This window comes from Equus asinus, chromosome 22 (assembly GCF_041296235.1).
Source record: "Equus asinus isolate D_3611 breed Donkey chromosome 22, EquAss-T2T_v2, whole genome shotgun sequence".
Classification (NCBI taxonomy): domain Eukaryota; kingdom Metazoa; phylum Chordata; class Mammalia; order Perissodactyla; family Equidae; genus Equus; species Equus asinus.
This window is the reverse complement of record NC_091811.1, coordinates 53,584,896-53,603,552: the sequence shown is the minus strand read 5'-3', so window position 1 is coordinate 53,603,552 and position 18,657 is coordinate 53,584,896. Positions and strand designations below refer to the sequence as shown.

General features: G+C 49.5%; 1 protein-coding gene across 1 annotated transcript; it reads left to right on the top strand.

Moving 5' to 3' along the window:
- Nucleotides 1-587: 587 nt before the first annotated feature.
- On the top strand, nt 588-6,252 carry LOC106835312 (thiol S-methyltransferase TMT1A-like). The gene is made up of 2 exons (XM_044756424.2): nt 588-1,157; nt 5,969-6,252. Exons 1-2 carry the CDS (start codon nt 696-698, stop codon nt 6,116-6,118), a joined length of 612 nt encoding a protein of 203 aa, XP_044612359.2. The 5' UTR covers nt 588-695; the 3' UTR covers nt 6,119-6,252.
- The last annotated feature ends 12,405 nt before the right edge of the window (nt 6,253-18,657 follow it).

Sequence of the window (18,657 nt, the reverse complement as noted above, 5' to 3'; positions counted from 1 at the left end):
AGGGTGGACGAGGAGACACACCTTCAAAGGTGGGCAGAGGAAGCCAGTTCAGAGAAGTTTCTACAGACTCTATGAGAATGGCCATTTCTGCTTCCAGGGGTGATAAAAACAACATTTTGTGGGGCTGTTCTGACCAAAGTCTCTGCCGCTGGTCCTCCTGCGCATGCACATTCTCTGGTCTCAGACTAGCAGAGACCAGCAGCCTCAGGGAAACCGTAGAGCTCCAGGGTGAAAGGGGTCTGCTGGACTCAGACTGCCGCTTCCTAGCCACACGGCCCTGTAGCTAACCTCTGTGAGACTCAGTTTCTTCTTCTGTAAAATGGGGAATCAACAGTGTCTATCCCGTGGGCTTTTTTAAGTACTGAGGAAGATAATGTATAGAATGTGCTTGAAGACTCAATAGACGACGTTGTTGAAGTTACTGTGGTGGACCGTCACTGGAACGTCAGCTCTGCTCTTGGCGATTCCTATCTTCTCTTTTCCGGTGGGAGCCCAAGGAGACTGGAACTTGAGACACCACCTCCCTTGATTTGTCCTTCATTTGGTGACTCTGTGCTCCTGGGGAAGTCTACAGGGTCTTACATTACCCGCGGTGGTGCTGCCGCCCCCCACCCCACTCCCAACCCCCCATCCCCGTGCTTCTGCCTTCTTTCCTGCACACTACCAGTCCTCACCCACCTTCTCTTTCTGGCCATATGCATCCCGGCATTTCCCATATACCTGTGAACTTTCTGGGCTTGTGGAATAGGATATGTAAAATATGGTTCCCCCGCTTCTTGGAGAGGTTCACGGTGATGTACAACGAACAGATGGCCAGCAAGAAGCAGGAGCTCTTCAGCAACCTGCAGGAGTTTGTGGGATCCTCCTGGAAGCTCTCCCTGCTGGAAGTGAGCTGTGGCACCGGGGCCAACTTCAAGTACTACCCACCTGGGTGCAGGGTGACCTGTATTGACCCCAACCCCAACTTTGAGAAGTTCTTGATCAAGAGCGTTGCCGAGAACCGACATGTGCAGTTCGAGTGCTTTGTGGTGGCTGCCGGGGAGAACATGCACCAGGTGGCCGATGGCTCCGTGGACGTGGTGGTCTGCACCCTGGTCCTGTGCTCTGTGGAGAACCAGGAGCAGATCCTCCAGGAAGTGTGCAGGGTGCTGAGGCCGGTGAGTGAGGGGGGAGGGGGAAGAGACCCATCTTCACTGCGCACTAAGCTGGACACCTGTGGGCTTCAGACACAGTGCTCACTAAGGGTGACCTTGGGCAAGTGACTCCACTCATTCCTTTGTTCATTTCATTATTCAACAAACATTTAGAGAATGTTGACTACGTGCAGCTACACAGTATTCCTGGGGAGAGAAATTAGTCTCAGAGAGGTTAAATGCCTTTGCACAAAAGCACATAGCTCACAGAAATGGCAGAGACACACCTAAAATTCAGACGCCTGAACCTCTGGGTTAAGAAGATCCAGGGAGCTCACCATTATCCAGCTCTGGCCGCTTCCAACCTGGTGTCTCTAAGTCCCATCCCAGAGTCCAGTTCTCTAAAGATGAGAACAGTGAGCCCCCACGGGGCATGCCAGAACATCTCCCTTCTCCAACAAATGAGAACTTGTGAGTACGGGGACAGCCATCTTTATTTATGCATATGTTCTTCAGTTTTCACATGGGCGCCTCAGGAGTTAGCTACACACCATTCTCTAGGGCTTTTCTCTAGTAGAAAAATGAAAAGGTCTGCTGGGACAGACAGAGAATCGGGGAGAGCAGTCTCTCCAAAGACATCGCCAACGGCATCGCCTCACATCTGCAACACTGTTAACTTGCAGTGTTTCTTACTTCATTGTCTTTAATTATAAAGAAAATTACAAATGATTCAAAGAATTCGAAAATTAAAGGAGAACATAGAGGAAAAAATGAAAATTATTCCTTCACTTCCCTAAATCCCCTACATATCCCAGTAGGTCGCTACGGTTAGCGGGTATCCCGCCATTTTTTCTCTTTTTTAAAACTTTCTTTTTTAAATACTTCCCTGGGATTTGGAAGTTTTTCTATCTATCTCGAGTTTACTAATAGTTACTTTCACCTTTCAAGTTGTATTTGAACTGTACTTTAATATCAACATACCAAAATTATGTGTTTATATGCCCCCCCTGCAGCTTAGAAGAGACCTATAACACTTTTTATTTCTCCATCCTCAGCCCCTCTTTCCTCTCAACCCCAACAGTTTCTCCATCCCATATCCTGGCTTTGGTTAAAATCATCTGTAATTTTAGTTTTCACCTGTTACTAAGGATTTTCTCTCTTGTTTTCTATTTCGAAGATCTTTTCTAACTTATAACAAAGCTTAAAATCAGTTAATCATCATCCTTTTTATTTACTAAAGATTTTACTAGATTTACTGTTCTCCACTGTTTCCTATGCTCTTTGTTTCCCTGTCTTGAGGTGTTTTTGTTCTTGGTTTTCAGATTTAATTTTCATTTGTCTCAACTCCCTTCTTGAATAGTTTCCTGAGAAATGGTACATGGAGATACCTGGCACATCTTCTCCGCTCCCCCTTAATAATATTTTGGCCAAGATTCTTGGATGAGTCCTTGCCCTCAGAAGTTGTGAGCATTGGTCCACGGTCCTGGACCTTTCCAAGTTACAAATGATGCCTTCAGTGCCAGTCTGATTCTCGTTCCTCTTCAGGTAACTTGTTTTTGTTGTTGATAGTTTTTATGTCTGGAAGTTTTTAGGATTTTCACTTTTTTTTTTAAGTTCTGAAATTTCACCAGGATATGACTAGATGTGTATCTTGTTTTCATCCATCTTGCTAGGCGTTCAAAGAACCCTTTTTATGTTCTTATATACACAAGTCTTCCTTTAGCTCAGAGAAGTTTTCTTCTATGGCTTCTTTCTATATTGGTTCTCCTCCATTTGTTCTTTTTTCTTCTTCTGGAACAACTGTTATTCAGATATAAGATCTCATAGCTGTGGCATCCTTGCTTTTATCTTTTCTCTCATAATTTCCATTTCTTTATGTTTTTGTTCTATGTTACAACATAGTTCCTCCATTTGATCTTCTAGATGACTTCCTCTATCATTCAGCAGTATTCCTTCTACTTTTCATTTTCTCTATTGAATTTTAAATTCAGGATTTTTTTTTTAATTGCCAAAACCTTTTTCTATTCCCAGATCATTCCTTTTTGTTGAAGCCCTGTACAAGTATTTTCGTTGTTGTGCATTGTTTTTAAGTTCTATCTTACTTGTTCCATTAAATTTTCCTCAGTAGGAGGCACTTGTTCTGATGGTTCAAATCAGTGTCCTCCCTTCTGGTTGACAGTGAATGGGCCGGTAGGCAGGACTCTCTTGTCTGAAGAATGGGGAGAACCTCTAGGTTCTTTGGCTGTTCTGGGTGTGAATAGATAAGGGCAATTTTCTCCCAGCTCAGGCACACAGAGTGGGTCCCCTCTAGGGGAGCCATCATCAATAGGTTTAGGGGGCTTCTCTTCAGGTCTTTTGCAGAGTGGCCAGGGCTAGTTTTTCCCTTGTCCTGAGGGAGTGGATCTACATGCTCAGGTGCCTCAGGGGGTCTTGCGTCTGCTAGACAAACAAGCTTCCCACAGGCCTTTGGTTCCAGGGTCCTGAGAACTGGAAGCTTCTGATGTGTCTGCTCTAGACTTCAGCAAGAAACCAAACTCCCCCAACCACCGTCATTAGCTGATTAGATTTTTGTCCTATTGGTTGAGTATCCCAGCAGGACGATGGGAAAAAGAGAGTCACCCTTTTTCCACTTCAGCCACCATTTTCCCAATATGCCCCAGAGATAGACAGGTAGATAGACAGACAGACAGACAGATGAACACAGAGAGAGATTTTTATCAAAGTTATACATGCACATGGTTTAAAGAGGCAAGGCACAAGACTTATGATGAAAAATAGTAGCTCTCAGCTACACATAATTTCTACTCCCCAAACTTCATTTAAGTTTTAACCTTTTGTTTTCAAAATTTATATACATATCTCTAAGTAATATGTTTATACTGCTACTTCTTGACTTTTCAGGTTTGCATATTAACTAGAAACTTCCCACTTGGAAAGTGAGAATTTCTCTCTCTTTCACAACCATTCCACAGCCACCACATTACCCATCTCCCCTCCTCCTCTTAGAAATATTTCACTAATCAACATTCACTGCTGAGCCATGTAGTATATTTCATGGCTTATCTTTTGAACCATGCAATATGCTTCCTTACTTTTGGTTTTCCCAGAGTTAATAGTTGTCTATATATCTAAATATAGACATAAGATAGAGATGATAGAGATCCCTAAATCATCCAGACTCTCCCTCACTTGCCTAAACCTCTCAGTATGTTCAAACATGTCAAATATTCTATCAATTCATCATCTGGAGCCATTTTTCCCAGGCTTTCTCTCAGGTTCCCGCCTGAACTGGGTAATCCCCAGATCTGCCACACTGCTCTCCTCTTGGGCTCTCCCTGTACCATCATCCAGGGAACTCCTTTCTTTTCTCTCTTGCACTGGACCCTCTGTTTCCCACATTCTCTCTCTTCCTCTTTCTTAGTTTACTCCCTCGTTTGGGTAGAGCACATCCTCCAGTAGCTTTCTGAGAAAGGTGAGGTAAAAGTGTTGAGAGAGTGCATGTCTGAATACTTTTTATTCTCAAAACCAGTTCATAGTTTGGACATGCATAGAATTCTGAGTTGGAAAATGTTTTCCCTCAAAATTTTGAAGGTATCCATTGTCTTGTAACTGCCATGTTATTTTTGAGAATTCTGAAGCCATCCTGCTTCTGGATTCTTTATAAGAAACCTTTTTACTCCTCTCTATAAGTTTGTAGAATCTTGTCTGCCCCCAGTGAAATGACTTGATGATATCTGTTGGGGGTTTAGTGGTCCATTTTAATCTGCAAACTCATGTCTTTCAGTTCCGGAAATTTTTCTTGGATTATTTCTTTGATTTTTTTTTCTTATATTTCACTCTGTTCTCTCCTTCTGGGCCTCTTCTTATTTAAATGCTGAGCCTTCTAAACTGGTTCTCAAATTTTCTTATCTTTGCTCTCCTATTTCCCATATGTTTGTCCTTTTTCTACATTTTCTAGTCTTCCTTCATATTCTCTTCAAAGCCTTTTACTAAATTTTTCATTTCTGCTGTCATAATTTAATTTCCCAGGGCTGATTTTGTTTTCTGACTATGCCTTTTTTATTACATTCTATTCTTGTTTCAAGGATGAAATATCTTCTCTTTCTCTTTGAAAAGACTAATAAAAGGGAGGGTTTTTTCTTTTAATTTTTTTTTTTTAAGATTGGCACCTGAGCTAACAACTGTTGCCAATCTTTTTTTTTTTTCTGCTTTTTCTCCCCAAATCCCCCCCAGGACATAGTTGCATATTTTAGTTGTGAGTCCTTGTAGTTGTGGCATGTGGGACACCACGTCAGCATGGCCTGATGAGTAGTGCCATGTCCACACCCAGGATCCGAACTGGCAAAAGTCTGGGCCACTGAAGCAGAGCGCACAAACTTAACCACTCAGCCACCAGGACAGCCCCCTCTTTTAACATTTCCATCTCCCTGCTTAGTCTCTGCTTCTTCCAGATTTTTTTCCCATTGTTGCCTGAGCCCCAGTTGTTGAGTTGGAGGCTCTTCTCAGATGACTGTTGGTCCATGGCAGACTGCTCACATTTCCAGGGGTAGTGCTAACAGCCGGTTGGGAGCCCCATGAGCGTGGATGAGGATGTCAACACTGGACTCACCATAGGGTGAACTAGCTGAGCTGTTCACATGGAGAGATCCCAATGTCTGTATTTTGGGTCTTTCATTTGCAGCTGCTCGAAAGACTCTTCCAAGTTTCTGCCTGGAATCTATAAGCCCAGCATCTAGCATTCCAGAAACCGAATGAGAGAAGAGGGCTGGGGCGGGGCGGGGGGGGGGGGTCTCAGCATTCAGTCGCAAACCTTCTCTTCCTCCCCATCTTTTCAGCAAGGCGTCTATGCCCTACTGTGCCTTGTTACGAAGACCAACTTAACCGTCTCCAGAGAGCAAACCTGGAGTCCTCTGCTGAGGTGGGGAGGGACACTGCCTGGCTGTTCTGAGTGCGGGGGGGGATTCCAAGGTCCAATGGCTTATTAAATAGACTTCGACCAATCTTCCGGATTTTTTAATATCAACTTTATTGAGATACAATTGGCATACAATCAAAAGCATCCATTTTATGTGTGCAGTTGGATCTGTTTTGATAAACTTATATGCTTAGGCAGCCACCCCCAAAATAAAGATACAGAACATACCCGTTACCCCAGAGGACTCCCTTGTGCCCCTACAGTCAATCCCCACAACCCTCGGCCCCCAGCAAACACTCCTCTATTTTCTGTCACTATAGAAAAGACTCATCTTTTCTACGATTTCATAGAAATAGAATTATACAGTAAGTACTTGTTAGTGTCTGGCTTCTTTTGCTCAACACAGATTTTTTTTGAGATCCATCCATGTTGTTTACTAAATGGTTAAGAAATACTTAATGACTACAATAAATAAGATGTTTCACCTGGAAAAAGACTTGAAGTTTGCTTGCGGACATGAAGACTGGCAGGGGTGCAGCTTGTGAGTGACGCTGAAGCTGCTGTGAGTTCCTGGCGGGAGGAGGGTTACCTGGAATCTGATGGAGAGCTGTCACACCTGTGTGGATGGGTGTGGGGAGGGACCCGAGGCAGCTGGGGGATGTTGGGGTTGTGTGTGTTTTGGGTATCCTTACATAGCTCGGTTAGGCTGGGGACAGTTTTCTGTGTTCACCCATGTTCCTCACAGACACAATTGTGCATAAGCAAAGGTGAAATTCACGTTATGCTCACCTTGTCCCATAATATGTCAATCATGTTGAAACCAATTCTCATTTTCAAACCAACCAACTAACTGTATTTGTATCTAAATAAATAAACAAACAAACTTTGGTGCAGCTTTAGTGGGCTTCAGAAGGGAGCAGTTAAATATGTGTGTTCAATCTGCCATATTTAACTGGAAGCCATCATTTCTTTCTTTCCCCGGGATTCTCCCCACATAGACAGTGGGACCTCCCGGGGCAAGGACTGGTGACTCTGTCCATTTCCCCACTGTCTAGCACAGCCTCTGACCCTCATTAGGTCCTCACTAATGTTTGTTAAATAGAGGTGAAATGAAAATCTAGTGAATGCATCAAACGGACGAAATATTTGTGTTAATTTATAACACAACTATTTTAAATAGATTCCCATCTCTGGGAGATGCCCCTGACTTCGTGGAACCTACAGCTCCCAAACGTTCTAGCTGGAATTTCTCTAGTCAGCAATTCCTCAACCGGTTAGACACTTCCTACCTGAGACCTGACAAGAGAGAGCCAGAATGCTCCGGAAGAGGCTGCTTTCTCTGAGCCAACATTGCTGGCTGGGGAGCTATCTCCTCCTCACATCTCTGTGGACACTGGACTGAAAAGAAAGCGGGTGGGCCCTGCAAGGGACCCTGCATCCGGGGGCTCAAGGCCGGCCCTTAGCTGGGTTCCAGGAAGGAGACACCAGCCATGCCAGTTATGTGAACAGAGAGAAGTCAACGTCAAGAATTATCACCCAGATACAGAGTTGTTAGCTGGGGAATTGAAAGGGTAAAAAGAGAACTCCGAGATGTCACGGAACTGGCACTGGTGGAAGGGGCGTCATCACCAGGGCTGAGGGAACAAGGGGGAGAGGTTAGCGCCGTTAAAACGGAGAAACTCAGAGGAGGGGCGCTGCCCAGCGGACACTGGTGTCTGCAGTGGGAGGGCAGCATGAAGCGGATTCTCCAAGTGTTGGGAAACCTGCCCCCTGGATTCAGCTTCCACTCCCGGCAGGCGCTGATGCTGCAGGGTGAAGACCTCACCGGGGCGAAGCTCCTGAACAGCCAGCGGCCGGGAACCGCCCCCCCACCACCCCACCCCGGAAGGAGACACCTCGCGGGCTCCCTCTGGCGCCCCCTATGGGCAGATCCTAAAGGACCCAGCTGGCAACTCCCCACCACCAAGCCAAGCTTGTGAGGGTTTGGAGCTAGGACACCGTGGCTTAACTGTCACACCCATCAGCTGGGACTCCAGCTGCCCCACATCACCTTTTTCCTGAGCTGGCTAAAGCAAGCCGTTGTTTTGGCACTTGCCCCCATATCACCCCTCGGCGGCTGAGTGAGGGCCTCAGCAGCCCCTGAAACAACCCGCACGTCCCGGGTTGAATTAATCGAGATGCCTTGGCATTGGATTTCTGCCTGAGTCATACAATAAAAATATCTTTGTATCTTCCATCCCTGCCATCACTCCTCGTGTACAGCAGGTACCCCGTAAATGTTTCTTGAATAAAACCAAACGTCTTCAAATATATGCTGATTGAATCAAGATATGTTTTTGCCTACTGCAGTGTCAGCTATTTTTTAAAACAATAATATGCCAATGCCGATGTTGGTAGAATGTGGCATTCAAATTAGATCAACTCTTTAGAAAACAATTAGGGGGCCGGCTCTGTGGCCCAGTGGCTAAGTTCATGCGCTCTGCTTCTGCAGCCCAGGGTTTAGCCAGTTCAGATCCTGGGCGCCGACCTAGCACTGCTCATTAAGCCATGTTGAGGCGGCGTCCCACATAGCAGAACTAGAAGGATCCACAACTAGAACATACAACCATGTGCTGGGGGGGACTATGGGGAGAAGAAGAAAAAAAAAGAAGAAGATTGGTAATAGATGCTAGCTCAGGTGCCAATCTTTACAAAAAGAAAAAGAAAACAATTAGTGAAAAACTATATTCATGAAGCTGTTCATCATGGCATTGTTTACATAGCATGAGAGAGAGAGAGCAGCCTGCATGTCCTCCAATAGAGGAGTACTTATGAGACAGCCCCTCGCTAGGATAACATGCCTGCATTTAAAATCAGAGTCATGGAAATAGTGTTGTACTGTGGAAAAAATACTTGTAGGTGGACAGCAAACCAGACTTTGGAATCAGATCTACCTGAGTTCCAGTCCGAGCTCCACCTCACAAGAAGCATAACTTTGGACAGTCTCCCTGAGCCTTGATTTCTTTACCTCTAATATCAGGAAAATACCTATTTTGCAAGATTACATTAAAGATTAAGTAAGAAAGAGAAAACAGCCTATACAGAGGCTGGCCCATACCAAGAATTTCATAAGTAGTGAATGTTTTTATCATCGCCTCAAGTAAACATGCAGGATGGAAAGGTGTGGCAACATCATAGCCGTAATCATATTTATATATAATTATATATATAATAGATGCCCAGGGAGGGAGGATTGAAAGGAAATAGGCTAAAATACTAAGTGATGGTTGTATTCGAGTGGTAAAATTCTGGATGACTTTTCCCTTCCTCTGTTTTCCAAATATGGTACTTTAAAAATGGCAAAACATATATTATTTTTAAGGACAAGTTTTGAACAAAACCTCCCAAAGATCAGGAAAAGGACTGATTCTTTAGTCAGTGAAAAGTCCAAAATGTTGCCTACCTGTCTGCCTTTCAGTGTAATTCATTCCCAAAGCCATTGATGGGGCCAAGGAAAGCAGACAGCCATGCCGGGGTGTGGGGGGGGTTGCTTGTCCCAACACAGAAGAGGGCTCTGTGCCGGGGGCAGTGGCCACGAGCAGAGATAGGTTACACACACAGGGATGACGGGAGGGGCACTGGAATGAACCATGTGGTGCTGGGGTTGGTACTGAAGTTACCAGTGTGGACTCACGGCCTTCAAGATAGACAGACAGATAGATAAAAACACATAGATTGAAATCGCGTATGTGTGTATACATATATACATATATTCCCTAACTCTCTCCATTGATGATGTCTTAGATTCTGTGAAACATTATGTTTACTCACTAGATCATTTATTTCAATTACAAGTCTCTTCATTTCCATGTTGTCCACCACCTGAGCAAGTTTTAGAATCACTAGTCTAGAATGTTAAAGCTTGAAGGCCACATTCTGTTCCTGGCTTAAAAGTCCAAAAATCGCTGACAAGATTTCAAAAGCTGTGAGCATCCTTAGTGGCCAGATCTTAGTTTCTAAATACCCTTCTCCACTAAAGAAACTAAGGCTCCTTTGAGAAATGGCTAATTCCAGGGCTGGGACAGAGACGTCACAAGATGGGTCAGGACTATCTTATTCCAGAAAGTTAGGAAGTGGCCAGCCCAGTGGCGCGGCAGTTAAGTCCATACATTCCACTTCGGTGGCCCCGAGTTTGCCAGTTCGGATCCCAGGTGAGGACGTGGCACCACTTGGCACACCATACTGTGGCAGCCATCCCACGTATAAAGTAGAGGAAGATGGGCACGGATGTTAGCTCAGGGCCAGTCTTCCTCAGCAAAAAGGGGAGGATTGGCAGCAGATGTTAGCTCAGGGCTAATCTTCCTCAAAAGAAAAAAACAAATAAAGAATAAAACAGGAATCCTTAAGTCTATATAACATAAATAAATAAATAAATGTGGAGAAGAGAAAGGTTTTTTTTTTTTTTCATACAGAAGATGCCAACTAATAAGTGTAGAGGGAATAATGGATTTGGCAGCCACCATAGTAATAATTAAGCCAAGAAATGTCAGTGATGCTAGAACTAGTGGGAGGAAGTTTGATGAGGATCAGGATGTTTACATGGTCTCAAGGGATCTCTCCACAAACTGCATTTTAGTTACAAAGAGGAAAAAAGTAATTTACGGTGGAGAAACCCAGAAGACACCATCTCATCAAGTCACCAAAGTTAACATCACCAGTGATGGGACATATTGAAATGGTGCACGGCCTGACGGCATCCAGCAGGAAGAACGGAGCATCACCTCTGTGGCATTTCTGCCAATAATGCATTGCCTGAATCTAATCATGAGGAAACATCAGAGAAACCCAACTTGAGGGACATTCTACAAGATAACTGGCTCATCCTCCTCGAAAGCATCAAGGTCATGAAAATCAAGACTGGGGAACTGTTCCAGATGAAAGGAGACTAAGATGACGTGACAACCGAATGCGGTGACACGTGACTCCGAACTGGATCCTTTGCTACAAAGGACATTATTGAGACAACTGGTAAAACTTGAATGGAGCCCGAGAACTCGAGGGCTGTGATGTATCAGCATCAAGCTCCTGATTTTGACAGCTGTCCTGTGGTTAAGTGAGGAAGAATGTCCTTGTTTGTAGGAAATACCCATAAAGTATTTGGGGATAAGGGGACATCAGGGCAGCAACTTACTCTCAAATAGTTCAGAAAGAATTCTTTGTACTAATCTTGCCATTTTTCCATAAGTTAGAAATGATTCGAAAGAAAACAAAGTCCAAAAGTTTATTTCAGCTGCGGCTCAAAGCTCTGACTCTTTCTTTATCTCACTAAAAACAAAGGCTGCAGCCAGTTGGTTTGGCCAAACCTGTTTGTCCTGACAGTCGGGGACAGACTGCCAGGCGTGGGCTGGCAAACAGCTCTCTGTCCAGGGGAGCAGGTGGGAGGGGCGGAGGGCGGCTTCCGGCCTTACACGTGGAACCCCAGCACTGAGCACTTGGGGGTCGGAAGCTTATGGCCTCTGCGGGTTGGGGTCAGAGGAGAAGCAAACCAGGAGTCTCTCTACAACCCCCCAGGACCAAGCCGGTCCTGTTAGGCCCTGAAGGCTCAGAGAAGGAGGAGCCCAGAGAAGAGAAGGGGAGGGGGGGGAGAGGGAAGAGAGCACAGTCTTCGAGGTCTGGTATTGTCATTGTTGATTCATAAATATCTATTTAATCCATAGAAAGTCCCCAAACTCTGTTGTCCTTGGACCTCTGCGCCACTGCCCCAGCATTGTGCCCGCAGCAGACACGGGCAGGGGCCCTGCTGGTGCAGGAGCCAGGGAACCAGGAGAGGGCTGCCCTGGATGCAAATGCTCCTGCAGCCGGTCACTGTGGGTTTATGAGGCTTGTTTGACCCACACAGCAAAGCTGCTGCTTCACTTTTTGCATATTTTAACAGATTTGATGTTTTCCCTGAGGTTCTTGAAATGTCAAGGATGGAGAGGAAAGAAATGTTTGTTGGTGTACATCTCCTCTGTGCAACCATGGGCCGCCATTGGGCAAGAGCCGTGCAAGGTCAACCTCACATCACTTTTTTTTTCTTTCTTTCTTTCTTTCTTTCTTTCTTTCTTTCTTTTTTTTTTTTTTTTTGCTGAGGAAGATTCGCCCTGAGCTAACATCCATGCCAATCTTCCTCTATTTTGTACGTGGGATGCCGCCACAGCATGGCTGACAAGTGGTGTAGGTCTACACCCAGGATCTAAACCCACAAACCCTGGGCCACCAAAGCGGAGCATGATGAACTTAACTGCTATGCCACGAGGCCAGCCCCTTCCATTGCCCTTTTTATCCACTCCCTCCCAGTCCCTATAAGGGCTGGTCCACAACAGGTGCTCATGGCCGATGTGTTTCTGTGCGTGTATGTGCACACGTGTGTGTTTTAATTGACTTTTCCTGCATGTCTAGGTGGCACAGATAAGCCCAAACACCACACCACTTCCCTCCATCTTTGCACCTCTGGAGGCTCTCTGAAGCATCTCATCCTAAGTCGTATCGTCTATGTAACTGTCTAGAAGGTGTGTTTAGTTCCTGAGAGATGGAGGCATCTTCACAGAAGCCATAGGTATCTGCTCTAAGAAACCGGTACGTTCCTGTCTCCAGAGAAGCAGTGGCTCCTAGAGATAAGAAGCTGGGCGTTGAGGATATGTGTAGTGTGGCTAAAACATTGACTATTGCAAAGCTCAGAGACCCTCATCCCTGCCTTGGCCCACCCAATGCACGGGCGCTGTCCACTGAAGCGATGGAGCAGGACAGACCCGCTCCCCAGAGTCAGGGGTGTGCAGAGAGAGTTCAAAGCAGGAATTTCTAGGTCCAGTCCAGTGGTGTAGCGGTTAAGTTTGCGCACTCTGCTTCTGTGGCCCAGGGTTAGCAGGTTCAGATCCCAGGCATGGACCTACGCACTGCTTATCAAGCCACACTGTGGCAGCATCCCATATATAAAATAGAGGAAGATGGGCACCAATGTTAGCTCAGAGCCAATCTTCCTCACCAAAAAAACGTAGGAATTTCTACTTCTTAAATGTTCACCAAAACCTGAGGAAATCTCATCCAGGTCCTGATTGGAGACTGCTGGGACCTAGAAAAGAAGAGAGGCTCTTGGGAACCAAGACAGGGCCCTGGGCGTGGCAAGATGCATTCTGCAGCCCTGATGAAAGCATCTGCATATCACAGAGCCTGTGTCAACACCACATTCAGCCACAGACCTGGGGGTGCTCAGTCCAGCCCCAGGGCCTCGCCTTCCCAGCTCCTGAGATCCAGCCACTGGCAAGGTAATAAGGTGGCAGCCAGGCACGTGTCTGGTCCTGCCTGGGTCCAGCATCTGACCCCAGTGTGACCGCCTCCTCCTAGACCTGGGCCTGACTCATGCTTCCAGAATGGAAACTGGAGGATTCTTGCTGCCCAGCGGTGGGTGACTCATAGCTGGTCCAGGGGTAGCTGTGAAAGGGGCTTGGGGCAGCTGTCAGTTCTCAGGGAGGAAACACCTGTCCTTTCTGGAGCACTTACCATGTGCCAGGCACAGGCACATCGCCACATGTCATTGGTATAGTCACTCTGTGGGGGATTTCTGCCCTTTTCTAGAAAGAAGGAAAGTGAGGTTCAGGGAAGATCATGCAGAAGTGAATTCAAAGACCAACCTCCCAGCAATAAGCAGAGGCACCCACTTACCCTCAGGAGACTCCCTGGGGCCAGCCAGCACTGTCCCAGGGACCACCATCAGCTCATTCATTCCTCCAGCCAGCATTTATCACAGGCCTCCTGCCCTCTGTTTCTTGGCTGCGCAGTCCCGGAGGGCAGCCTGCGGGAAGCCCACCCAGCTCTCCTGGAGGAGCCAGGCTTGGCTGGGAAAGGAGACACCTGGACCCCAGGTCCACCAAGGTAGAGACAGGTTCCCCACTTCCTGCTGGCAGGCTGCCTCGGGGGAGGGGTCTCTGGCTGGGACCCGGGCATTCATTGGGCACTGCGCCCTGCACCAGCAGGTGGTCCAGGGCAGGAGGCGAGCTTGCTCTCCCCTAGCCTCAGCCCGAGGTGGGTGCAGGCGGGGGAGGCAGCCTCCTCTCGTGCCTGTGGTTTCAGGTACCTGGCTGACATCAGGCCTGAGGACGCGTGGGACTCACTGAGTCCGGGCCTGATGGGGGGCTGAGGCATCCCTTTAAAAGCTTATAAACCACTAACTACTTCCCCTTTCAGCCTGGCCCCACCCTGGCCCAGGAAGACTAGTCCCCACCTGTAAGCAAAGGCAGCTGCCCCCAGGCCCTCCGCACTGCTCACACGCATCTTTGGCACCACAGACCCAAACGGGCACCCTCCTGAGGGTCTCCTGTCGCCCACACTGCGGTGAAAACGTGTGTCTACACACACAGGCAGTCAGGCCCTCTCGGACACAGGGGCACGCTGTGAGAGCCCCGTGCACACACTCGCAGCCCCCTCTTTCCCTCACACACACCTCACGTGTCTTCATGCCATCCCCACACTCATGGGTGCCCCCGGGCACAGAGGAGCCCCTACTTGGGGGCCCTCAAGCTCCTCCACATACCCGGAAAACGTGTGCCCTTCCCTACCCTACGTGCTCCCTGGGGTACGCACACTCAGGTACACAAAGGGCTAATGGGCAAAACGCCCCAGGGCCCACATTCCATTCACACGCTCGTGTGTGCACTCTGCACTCGCACAGACACAGACACCCAGCAGGATGTACACACTCAAATCACACGCCTGCACCAGACACACGCATGCATGCATGAATGCCCAATTGTCCACACCCTGTTCACACACTCACGCGCACCCCCAGACAAAAGGTGGGACCTTCAGGATGGCCGGGGTGAGAATACGAGCGGGAGAGAGCTGAAGCTGGCAGGCAGCCGGGAGTCCCAGCCTCACCTCCAGGAGCCGCTGCTCTCCGTCTACAGCCCCAGCCCTGGGCTCCAAAGGGCGAGAGCTGGCCTCGGGCACGGTCTTCCCGCTGGCCTGAGGCACACAGTGGCTGGGCCTGGCCAGCCTTCAGGAGGAGGGGGACATCATGGGGACAAGACAGCCCGTGGTGCATTGGATGACCTCCTGCAGAGGGGACCCCAGGAGGGGAGCACGGGCAGCTTGAACTCAGGGAGGGGAGAGTCTGAGTGGGGGCGAGTGAGTGGAAGAGAAGCAGAGGGAACAAGGAGGAGACGGGAGAGGGAAGCTGAGGAGGTAGTGAGGGGGAAGAGGAGATGGGAAGGGCTGGGGAAGAAAGAAATGGAAGGAGTCGGAAGGGATAGTGCCAGAGACGGAAGGGAAACTGGAGGCAGGAGTTAAGGCAGGAGGAGAGGGAGAGAGAGAAGAAGGAAGAAGAGAAAGGAAAAGAGGATGCACAGAGACAGGGCCACGGGCGTCTTTTCCAGGACCAGGAACCACGAGGTGGGGGGCTCACTTCCCCTGCTCCTGGGCTGACTGCACCACCCACTACCCTGGCCCTGCTGGGAGCAATCCCCTGGGGACATACTCTGCCTCAACACCTTGGCTGGCCCCAACCTGCCACCTGCCCAACACCCACATGAGGACAACTTCCAACAAGACCCCGGCGGCAGGTGCTCCGGGAGGGTGGGTGGCGACACTGGTGTGTGAGCGTGTCTGGACCCCACTCACTCCTCTGCTCCCCCGGGGTGTGGCAAAAGCTGGGAACCCTGAGACAGAGCTGGAAGGGGCCCGAATCCCTCATGCCCGGGGTTGGTCGGCCTACTTCTTCCTGTTCAGGGCTCTGCGGAGTCAGGAGACGAGCCGTAAAAAGCAAAGACTCGGAGACGTCCAGAGCTGGGCGAGTCCAGGGTTCTCACCCCTTTGTGCCTAAGCTGTCACCCCACCTTCCCCGTCCTCCCAGACCTGGGGCACCTGGTCCCACTCTCACAGGACTGGGTGGCGAGCTGGAAGGTTCTGAGAGAGCAGCTCAGATTTCAGGGGAGCAAAGGAGGCGTTGGGAAGATCTCACCCAGCAGCTCTTCACCCCAACACACTTCCAGAACCTCCATCCCTCCAGCCCCTTCCAACGCACTCTAAGAGCTTTGTCATCACTCCCAGAGCCCACCTCGGGCCATGTGGTAGCCAGCAGGTCCTGTTGAGCTTCTCCAGGTTTCTGCGCCCTGGAACTCAGGCCCAGATGGAGGAAGTGACTGTTCATCAATCGGATAGTCCAAGAGACAGAGGGAAAGGCGTTGTGCCCTCCACTGTTCAGATAAGAGCGCGGAGCTTCCAAGAGGTGGCAGCTCGTGTCTGAGGGCCTGTGGAGCAGACCAGCCTTAGAGGCCTAAAGGGAGGATGTGGCACAGCCAAGGCCATGGTCAGGCCCCTGGCCAGCTCTTCCTCCAGCTCCGGTCCTCTGCCTCAGCCTTCCCCCGCCAGCAGAGCCCTGACAGTGTCTGCCCTCTATCCCACTCACACACCCGCCTGGGCTCCAAATGCCTTGCCAGCGGAGGCCCACCCCTCCCACACATGCAGCCCATCCCCGCCCCTCCCCAGGAGCACACGGCCCCCTCATCACTCCCTCCTCCCTGAAACCTGAAGTCAGACCACCCCATCCCTCCTCGCTCCCACAGCATGGCCCCTGCATCAGACCACCCCCTCCCCTGCCTAAAAACCCTTCAGTGGCTCCCCACTCCCCTGGAAATTCAGTGCACACTCCTAGCATCACATCTACCACACTGCCGACTTTTCTGGACTCATCTCTACCCACCGTCCCCGCCTGTAACACACCCAGGGACCTCCAACCACAACCAACCACACGAGTGCTTCCAGGCCGTGGCTCGCCTGCCCGGCACAGCCTCCCACCCCCATCGGGAGGGGCACGCGCAGCCCTCAGAGCTCCCAGAGCCCCAGGGCTCCCCCCTTGAAGGCCCATCTGAATCCCCCTCTGTGTGTGCAGGACCCGGTGACTCTCGGCCCAGTGACCATCCTCAGCACCTAGTAGGTGTTTTATAAGTATTGTCAATAATGATGGGACTCTAACCATTTCAGGGATGGGGCGTCTGCTCCCCTCTCCTCTGCACAGTGCAGGCCACAGAGGCACTCAGGCGGAGCAGGGCAGCTGGCAGTCGGTTTCCCCTCCGCCCCACCCCCATGCTCCCTCTCTGGGAGCTGCACCGGCCCCTCTTCGCAGGCTTCACCAGCAGTGGCAGGCCCCTGCACGGCCTAGGCCCCCGAGGACTGTCCCCAGGAGAGTGGGCTTTGCAGCCCAGCAAGGAAGTTGGAGGCACACCTTGTCCCACTAAGCTCCCTTAATCCCCTCAGGCTCCAAGAGGGCCTGAGACCCCCTCCCACCGCCTGCCTCTGCGGAGCCACCCAGAGGCCACAAAGATGACATCACCCTCTTCCCAACAGCTTTCCCAGCTCCTTCACTTCCTGGAGCAGCTGGAGCAAGGAGTTGATGCATAAGGGCCCTGCCCTTAGGAAGCTTCTGACTGGAAAGCGAGGAACGAGCCTGTCACCGCAGCCCAGACAGACACAGGGACAAGCCAGGCCAGGGTGCGGGCTGACACGTGCTGTCGGATGATGACAGCAACACAGTAATCATGGCTACTCCTCGTTAAGCACTTACTAAGGACCAGACTCCAAGCCAAGCAATTGGTAGATGTTTTCCTGTTTAATCCTCCCCATAAATCTATGGGGTAGATAGCATCCTTATTTTACAGATTGAAAAAGGAAGCTCAGAGAGACCTAGCAATTTGTGCAGCATCACACAGCTAGCCAGTGGTGGAGCTGACATGCAAATCCAGAGCCACCGATTCCAAAGGCCGCACCCCTTCCAACCCGTTTCATGACCACCCCAAACTCTGGGTGGGGGGTTGCTACTTCCCTTCCAAAAAAGCCTCAAGGGCTCCCCACTGCCAGGAGCAGAAGCTCCCCAGGATATGCCTGCCTGCCTTTCCACGGCTACCCCGCCCACACCCATAGCACCGCAGATTTCAGTCTCACATTTTCCAAGGGGAGCCCTCTGAGCTTCGCTTCTGCTCTTCCCTGGGGCTCACACGCCTGCCCCATTTTACAGATGAGAAAACAGAGGATTAGGAACGTTAAGTAACTAGCCCAAGGTCATGCAGCCTGGAAGCAATCGAGCCCGGTTAGAACCCAGGTCATTAGAGCATCAAGCAATAAAGCACTAATTTGTGTTCCAGACAATTAGAGAATGGGAATGAGCAGGACTGGCTGCTAATGGTGCAGACCGAGGAGAGAGGTGGGCGGGGCCCAGAGTGGAGGAGGGCCAGCCTGGCCTCCAGGGATGGTGGGGTCTGGATGGGCGACCTGGAGAGGGGAAGCCTAAGAAAAGTACAGAAACAAGAGAAAAAAGAGAGGGAAAAATTAGGGAGGCAGCGTGATACGGTGGAAAGGGCTTGGCCTGGAGGGCAGGAGACCTGCAATGTCCCCCAAATTACTGTGTGATCTTGAGCAGGGCCCTTCCCTCTCTGGGACATGTCTTTTCTGTACATGAAGGATAGATGATTCATGCCTTGACAGTCCCTGGGGTCCCACCCATCCTGACATCCTAGGATTCTGACTGTGTATGTGGCCACTAGGACCTAAAACACAGGATCTGACCCCAGATCCACTGACCTAGGGCACAGGCTTGGACAC